We start from the raw sequence: 9,428 nt of genomic DNA on the forward strand, positions 1-9,428 counted from the left end.
CAGAGTGAAATTAAAATTGTTCAAGAGAAAATTGAATTTTTGAATTTTATTTGAAAATTGGAGTCTCGAAAATTACTTGAAAATCGGAGTTTTGAAAATTAAATTTAAGAATTAGAATTTTGGATATTAAATTTACAAGAAATTTGATTTTGGATATTGAATTAAAAATAAATGAAATTTTGGAAATTAAATTTGAAAGAAATTGGAGTTTTAAAAATTCAATTTAGGAAATGGAATTTTAGAAATTAAATTTAAGAGTGGGAATTTTGGAAATTAAATTTGAAAGAAATGGGAGTTTTAGAAATTAAATTTGAAAGAAATGGAATTTCAAAAATTATTTGAAAATTAGAATTGTGGAAGTTGGGAATTAAATTTGAAAATCAGAATTTGGAAGAGTTAATTAAAGATGGAATTTAAAATAATAATAATAATAATAATTAAAAATAATTAAAGTCTGGGAAGTCAAAGTTTTGAAAATTAAATTTTTAAAAATGATAGTTTCGAAAAATTAAATTAAAACTAGAGTTTTGAAAAATTATCTTAACATTAAAATTTTAAAAATTAAATATTTGGGCATCAAAAGTTTAAGAAAACAATAAGAAAACAATAAAATAAAAGACATATAACCTTATAATGGCCCAACGTGTACAGACATATCTTTGAATGAATAAACAAATAAAAAAAACACCACAAAATGCTAATGTTGCAAGCTTCCACTTTAGCTCATTTATTCTTTTTGCTTGACATTTGACATTTAAAGTAATTAAAAGACCAACAATGCATCCATCCAATATTATCCTAATAGCTGGACTACAACTCATTTTCCCACAAATCAAATACTAGTGACAGAAATTGAAGTAACACTAACCTTACCAGCCAGCCTTCATCACCCCGCATCCTTTGAACCTGCACAAACAGAAAAACACAATATGTAAGGCCAAGTTTGCACTATAGCTTTTACCATCTCTACTATTCTTCATAAATGGATGCAAAGCCTCTCCATTCTCGCCGCCACATCTTGTTTCAGTCTCCTGACAAGAATCCATTCAGGCATATGTGTATAATATTATAAATTGGGTACCTGCCACTTTTTTCCTTTTCTTTTAATATTACACATTCACAAGCAATGGGCATGGGCGGCCAAATGAATGGAAGATTTGCCCTCCAGCTTATAATGGCCACGTGCCATCATTTTGTTTTTTTTTATCTTTTATCATTTTTTTATTATTTTATTATTTTTAATGTTAAAAGTTTTGTTTCTTTGATTATTTTATTTATTCTTTTATATATATATATATATATATATATATATATATATATATATATATATATATATATATATATTCTCCATTAACTCTTTTAAAATTTCCTAAAATTTCAAAGTCCCAAATTTATTCATTTATTTATTATTTATTATTTATTTATTTTAAAAATGCCATTCTCGAAATAATTTTCTAAAATTCTAATTTTAAATTTAATTTCCTAATAATCAAATTTTTAAATTTAATTTTCCGAAAGTTCCTAATCCCGAAAATTTCCCGTATTCCCATTAATTTATTTAATTATTATTGTTTTATTTATTTATTCTAAAATTCCATTTTAAACAATTCATTTAAAACTTTCGATTTCTGAATTAAATTGCTATTTCTGAAATTCCGATATTCACATTAATCTATTTAATTATTATTATTATTTTAGTTATTTATTTTGAAATTCCATTTTAAACAAATCTTCAAAATTCCAATTTTTGAACTTAATTTCCGATTTCCAAAGTTCTAATTTCTTTCAAATTTAATATCCAAAATTCCAATTCTTAAATTTAATTCTCAAGACTCTAGTCTTCAAATAATTTTCGAGACTTCAATTTTCAAATAAATCTCAGAAATCCAATTTTCTCTCGAACAGTTTTAATTCCACTCTGATTTTTAAATAATGTTCTATTTCTTTTAATTTTTACACAAGCAAGAATGATGAATCCTCATAATTCCGAAATAATGGGATTCGTGAGATTAATTCATGCAATATAAATCGGGCTTTGGTGGGGGCCCCACATACGTGACTTTATGATTGATTGATTGATTGATTGCTTTGATTATCATACATGATTGATTTACCCTACTCTCTAACATACCTGCGACTATTCCTAAATTGTGCACTAACCCTCTCTATTGATAGCGCATGGTGGCTCGTTGCCTAGGTGTGTACCCATTTTTCCTCTAATCGTTGTTTATGCGTGTCTCGACTTTTATGTGTGCATGATAGTTCTGGGTACTCACTGTTTTACTCGTCCATTGCCCTGATTGCTTCATTTTATTAGTAGAGACCCGACTTTAGGGACTTAAAGGGGTGCTACGGTCTTTACCGTACCTTCCCGATAAGTAACCTGACCCCCGAACCCAATCCGGTTTTTCGTAGACCGTCTTTTCCAAATAAGGAGTCACACTTAGGGTTTTTCTTTCTTATTTTGTTTACCCTCTTAAAAATAAAACAAAAATAAGTGGCGACTCCAAGTCATTTTTCCTAATCAATAAAATCAATTTTTCAAATTAAAAATCGAGCTCGCCATCGAGTGGGAAACGCATTGAGCCGAAATACGGGGTCCACAATATTATTTAAAATACATGAATATAAATTTATTTATATAATATTTTGTTTTTTTTTTATATTATATTTTATCAAATATTAAAAAAATGATTTTTTTTTCTTTTTTTCTTAACAAAAGAAATGAAAGGGATCTATTATTTTGCCTCATGAATGACTAGTAATTTGCAAGCATTTCATTTTAGAAGCATCATTGGAAAGAAATTGCAATGAATATTAGAAACTACTAAATTGATGTGTTTGGTAGAAAAGAAATTAAGAGGAAAAAGAAGAAACAAATTGAATTGAAAAAAATATATATATACAAATATTTAAATTTAGGGTACATATTTAGTATGTTAATAAAAAATTCTAATTAATTAGATCCCTTACCGTGAAGGGACTACACCAACCCATGTAGTACACGTGTTGCAAGACTATTAGTCATTCACCAAACCTACATCTGGCGCGTACACTGGATTCCGAATTCCCTGGTGAAAGCCACCCTATAAATGGACGCTGACAAAGTCCCAGCCCCTTCAGATCACAGCCTCCCCAAATCTGTTCACGAATGTGAGTTTCTTTTATTCTTTCCAGAGCTTTGATGTTCTTCATATGTTTATTTATCTACTTGTTTTTAGGCTTTTTTGATTTGTGATTGGTCATTTCTTGAATTCATCAATTCCAGGTTTTCCTTCATTCCTGCACCGTTTGTTTCGGTTTCATCGCTTGATTTAGATTTTCCATTTTTTTCTTTCTTTTGGTGATTTGATTGTGGGATTAGTGATCTGTTTTGTTGCTTGGGATTTTTGGGACAAGGAATAGAAAGGTGATGAATTTTTGGGATTTTTTCTTTGTTTGGGGTCTGAGAAAACTGGGGCCTGCACACTTGAATTTTTGGGATTTTTTCTTCAGTGCTGTACTAGGAGCCTTATATATATATATATATATATATATATATATATATATATTGGAAACGTGCTTTCGAAAGAAATTCCCCAATATTATTATTAATTTATTAATCCATTTTGTATCAAATAATTATTAATATTAAGTGAATAAATAAAAGTTATAAATTTAAATAGAACCTACCTATTTTAAGCCTTTCAAAAATATACCAATATAAATTTATTATTAAAAATGCAAGATAATAAATATTAATATTACGTAACAAAAAAAAAAAAACAAAGAAACTTATCTATTATAAATGATACCTAAAAACAATATGATAATAAGTATTAATACCATGTAAACAATTGAGAATCATAAATTTAAAATAAAATCTTTATTTTTAACCTTTTAATATATATGAATATTATTTAAAATACATGAATATAAATTTATTTATAGAATATTTTGTTTAATTTTTTTATTATATTTTATAAAATATTTAAAAAATGATATTTTTTTGGGAGAATTGTGTTTTGGGCACAACTGGGCCCAAAAATTAACATTTGGTCCTCCAACCACCCATATTTAAGCCCAAGGATATGAGATAGTAATTGACAAAAATACCCACTTGACTTATTTTTGTCTTTATTCTACTACTTGCCACTCTTCTTTCTTATTTAACCATTTTTGGATTTTTCATTTTTTTAAATCTCTTTTATAAATAATTGAAAAATTACATTATTTTTTATTTTTAAATTATAAATAAACAAAAATTATATTAACGATTCAAATACTATTTTGGAAAACATTTTCTAAAAAAATATTAATTTAAATAAATAAAAATTATCTTTTACATTTATTTTTATAGTTTACATTTTAGAAGTAAATAATTTAATGATTAAAATACCATTTAAAATAAATATATTCACTATTTTAATTTTTTTTTTTATACTAAAAAGTATTTTAAAGTTTTTTTTTACTATTATAAAATAAAAAGTTCAATTTTTTTTTTTAATCTTCTTCCTTCCTTATTTTAATAACTTTTTGAACATGACTTTTAGTAATAAGTTATATGAAATGCTACAAATTTGTTTATTAAGGATTTTTTTTAATGATTTGAATTAATTGAAAATTTATTAAAATAAGAAAAAGAAAAATAAAGAAAGTGGATGGATTGAGAGTTTTTATTTTAAGTACTCGATTAAAATAATAATGGATGGAGAGTTTTTATTTTAAGTACTCAATTAAAATGTTTTCATATGACCTAATTTTAGAAGTGGATTATATCAATACATAGTAGAGATTTATTTATTTATTTTTATATAAAAAGGGTTGAAAAGTATATTTACTTGTTTTAGATGAAAACAAATAACTAAAAATTATATAAATTATATTTGAGTTTAGTTTTAAAATATTTTTCTAGTTTTTATTTTTATTTATTTTTATTTTCTATATTGTCTCTTTTTGAAAATACGTTTAAGTTATGACAAATATAAAATTTGTGTCATTGTACAAAAGTATATTATACTAATTGTACAAGGGAAATGTGCTAAGTGTACAAGAGTGTATAAGGTTCCTAATAGGTTTTGTACGATTTTTAAACAACTTGAATTTGATATTAAGAGGATTATTAATAGTTTTTTTTTTCTTTTTTTTACCAAACTATTTCATTAAGACATTCCCTACAAAAATTAACATATAAGAAATAAAATTTTGAGTTATTTGAGTTATTGTACAAAGGTATTACACTAACTGAATAAGACAAATTTATTAATTGTACAAGGGTGTACAAGATTACTTTTTGTTATGGATTTCAAGTGATTTTGAAAAACTTTCCTATTTTTTTCCACTCAAAGATTTTTCCCCCACTCAAGAATTGTTTTGAATTTTATTTTTAAATTTCATCATCAAAATTTTGTAATTGCATATTTTGTTTTTATAGTTTTAACAATGTTCTTTCTTTTCACTATATATATATATATATATATATATTTTGTGACATTTTATCCAAATGAATCTATATTTAAAATTATAATCATATTTATCAAAATTTTTACTTAGATTATCTTTAATTCTTTTAATATATTTATACTCATTTATTTAAAAAATGAAAAACTAATTTTTTTTTTTGTAAACATGTTCTATTACCTTTCAAGTAAATAATTAGATAAGTTTGAAAGTCAATAAATAAAAAAATTAAATACCACTTTCAATAATTTTTAGATAAAATTTTATATAATATATTTTATTTGAAACTTAATTTTTAAAGTTTAACTAAAAAATTGTATTGACAATTTTTTTTGTTGTGGGTCAAAATACTTTACATTAATCTATTTAGATAAGAAAAATTATTAATATAATATTAGAACTTCATATCTTAGTTATTTCTTTTCAACAAATTTATCTTTTTAAAAATTTTAAAATAAAAACATTAAAAATTAAAAGGCTATATATATAATAAAGTGAAGTGATAGTTAATTTTAAAATTTTTTTAAATATGGTTAATGTAGAAAATATAAAAAATAATTAAAAATAAGAGAAAAATATAGATGAAAGGGTAATATAAATTTAAAATAAAAAATTAAAATTAAACTAAAAGATAAATACAAAAAGATAAAAAATATTTGAATGAAAAATCCCAAAATTTTTATCATTGCTTTTAATAAGAGCAAAAAGATTCAATATCTTTAAAAATGAAAAATAAAAAAATATTATTGCTTTTTATTTGACATAAAATAGAAATATATATTGGAATAAAAAGAAAAAAAAAGTTAGAAATGAGTAATATTTAATAGGGAATAGAAAAGGAAAAAAAACAAAAAAAATAAAAAATAAAATTCACACTCACTTGTAGGCATATAAGGGATAAGGGTATTTTAGGAATTAATGAAAGACAATATCCTTCATCTTAATTTTCATACTTTGTTTGAGTCTTGGGCTTAAATATGGGTGATTGGAGGACCAAATGTTAATTTTTGGACCCAGCTGGGCCAAAACACAATTCTCCCTATTTTTTTTTTCTTTTTTTCTTAACAAAAGAAATGAAAGGGATCTATTATTTTGCCTCATGAGCAAGCATTTCATTCTACAAGCATCATTGGAAAGAAATTGCAATGAATATTAGAAACTACTTAATTGATTTGTTTGGTAGAAAAGAAATTAAGAGGAAAAAGAAGAAACAAATTGAATTGAAAATAAAAAAATGATAAATATTTAAATTAAGGGTACATATTAAGTATGTTAATATGAAGGGACTATACCAACCCATGTAGTACACGTGTTGCAAGACTGTTACTCATTCACCAAACCTACATCTGGCGCGTACACTGGATTCCGAATTCCCTGGTGAAAGCCACCCTATAAATGGACGCTGACAAAGTCCCAGCCCCTACAGATCACAGCCTCCCCAAATCTGCTCACGAATGTGAGTTTCTTTGATTCTTTCCAGAGCTTTGATGTTCTTCATATGTTTATTTATCTACTTGTTTTTAGGATTTTTTGATTTGTGATTGGTCATTTCTTGAATTCATCAATTCCAGGTTTTCTCCTTCATTCCTGCACAGTTTGTTTCGGTTTCATCGCTTGATTTAGATTTTCCATTTTTGTTTTCTTTTGGTGATTTGATTGTGGGATTAGTGATCTGTTTTGTTGCTTGGAAAATGGTGGACAAGGAATAGAAAGGTGATGAATTTTTGGGATTTTTTTTTTTTTTTTGTTTGGGGTCTGCGAAAACTGGGGCCTGCACACTTGGCTGACCACCCAAATTTAATTTATTTGAATTGGCTGAATTGAGTTTTAATGTCATAAAGTATAAAGCAATGGAATCAAAGTATAAAGCTATAAAGCAAGGGGATCTAAATACACACGTGAATCAACCCCATTGATTGCACTTTTCGATAGATACCTCTTCAGTGCTGTAGTAGGAGCCTTATATATATATATTGGAAACGTGCTTTCCTTCCTTAAAAATGTGTAAAAACTGATATTTGATACTGCTGTCTGGATTTTAATGCTGGTGTGGTATGGGAGCTCAAGTGGTGTGGTAGTGGTTGTGGGTGGAACAGCTGGGCATTTTGTTGTATGCAATGATGATTTTGGCTATCATCCCACCATCCATGCTTCACAATTTGGCTGCAAATACAGTCTTGTATGTGCATTGCTAGGCTATACAATAATGATTTCGGGTATCATCTCGCTATCTATGCTTCACAATCTGGCTGCAAATACTGTCTTGTATGTCTATTGCATGGCAATTCAACAAATGTGGTTGGGAATATGCTACCTCTCCCTCCCATGATGGGAAGGTTCCTCATGTTCCATACTAGATTGCTAGCAAGGTCAGTGGCTATGGGGTTACCACATGTTGTCTTAATGTTTTTGTCGAGCCAATATTGTTTGTTTCTGTTATGTGTAGAGCCAAACATGAATTCATATTCCCCTTTTTTTATTTTTTTCGAAAGAAATTCCCCAATATTACTCTATTTTTAAATGGGGTGTGAAAGGATCACGGTGATGTTTTTGTTTAGTGGAAATTTATTTAATTCTAGAAAGAATTTTTTTAGATATGTGGACTTGCTTTGCTTGGACTAAGGTCCATTTGTTAGCTAGCTTTGTTGAACCTATGCTTCTGAACTCAAAGTCTTTTACCATGGAACTTCCATACCAACAAAGCAACATATCCTTTGTTGGAACCAGTGCTTGTGCATTCTTAGCTAAGTCACATTTTTGCGGTCTTCTTCTGCTCTTCCATATCTTTTCTTTTACTTTTTAAAAATTATTTCATAGCTGAAGCTGGTCTGATCAATTGTTCAGTTTTCCATTTGTTATAACTCCTCTGTTATTTAGTCTTTATTATGCAAGTGCAAAGAGTATAACTTCACAACCCTGCTAATTTGTTGTTATTTTGTCCTAGCTTGGACCATTAATCTGGATTATTCTTGGGTTGAATTAAGGCTTGGGTTTTCTTGCTTGAAATATATTTTCTCCTTCCCTATGTTGAGCTTTTATTCTTAATAAATTGCTTTGTTTCTTATTAAAAAAATGGATCAACATTTTGGCACACATTTATTTTTCATTGCCTATATTTCCTTTAGTGTCACAGTTTTAACATGGCTTCCAAGTACATCATTGGCTCTGTTGCTGCATCCTTTGCAATCGCATATATATGCGACCATTCTGTTTCTGATGGCAAGCTATTTGGAGGTGAGTTTTGGTAATTTTCTTGAAGTTTTTATTTGCAACTTAAAATGTTTTTGTGGTCTGATTGTGTGATTGATTTTTTAACCAGGTACAACTACCAAAACTGTTTCAGAGGAATGGTGGGAAGAAACTGATAAGAGGTCCAATGCTTGGCCTCGAACTGCAGGGCCTCCTGTTGCGTTGAACCCTATCAGACGCCAGAATTTCATTATCAAGGACCATTCTCGATCTTGAAGGTGCATGCTCAGCACATTAGTTGTTCATTTTGTTTTTGATCTTTGGACTTGTGAAGCCTCATCTTCCTAGGAGGAACCAACCTGCAAGCAATGCCCATAATTTTCCCACAATCCCAATTTCACCTCATCAGGGATGAATAACCATTGCTGTAGCAATTCTTTGGAAAATGCTCATTTTGTTTTTGGTCTGTTATTTGATGCATGGATTCAAATTTTCCTATTAGGAATTTTGACTAGATGAATTCATTTCTGAAATAAAACATGGGCGTTTCTAACTGAATAATACATTATTATTGAGTTGATCCCAGGGGCTAAGTTTCAATACCAAATGGGTTGGTCAATTAGGGGGAAGTCTGAACTTGAAGCCAACCCCAAGATGGTGAAGGTTTTAGCTTTCTTTACTTTCATTTTCAACTTTTGACTCCTCCAAGCAAAGCATCAAACCGAGAACAGAAAAACCAGAAAACTTCTTTCCCTTATTTCTTATTCTTCTTTTATTATTTACTCTTTTCTGAGGAATCA

General features: G+C 27.7%; 1 protein-coding gene across 2 annotated transcripts; it reads left to right on the forward strand.

Annotated features, from left to right (window-relative positions):
- Nucleotides 1–3,120: 3,120 nt before the first annotated feature.
- Nucleotides 3,121–9,186, forward strand: LOC117927976. 2 transcript variants are annotated; one of them, XM_034847718.1, is made up of 3 exons: nt 3,121–3,153; nt 8,565–8,673; nt 8,759–9,186. In XM_034847718.1, exons 2-3 carry the CDS (start codon nt 8,580–8,582, stop codon nt 8,902–8,904), a joined length of 240 nt encoding a protein of 79 aa, XP_034703609.1. In that variant the 5' UTR covers nt 3,121–3,153; nt 8,565–8,579; the 3' UTR covers nt 8,905–9,186. The 2 variants fall into 2 exon arrangements, with proteins under 2 accessions (XP_034703609.1, XP_034703608.1); XM_034847717.1 differs by lacking the exon at nt 3,121–3,153 and adding an exon at nt 6,769–6,895.
- The last annotated feature ends 242 nt before the right edge of the window (nt 9,187–9,428 follow it).

Source organism: Vitis riparia, chromosome 13, assembly GCF_004353265.1.
Source record: "Vitis riparia cultivar Riparia Gloire de Montpellier isolate 1030 chromosome 13, EGFV_Vit.rip_1.0, whole genome shotgun sequence".
Classification (NCBI taxonomy): domain Eukaryota; kingdom Viridiplantae; phylum Streptophyta; class Magnoliopsida; order Vitales; family Vitaceae; genus Vitis; species Vitis riparia.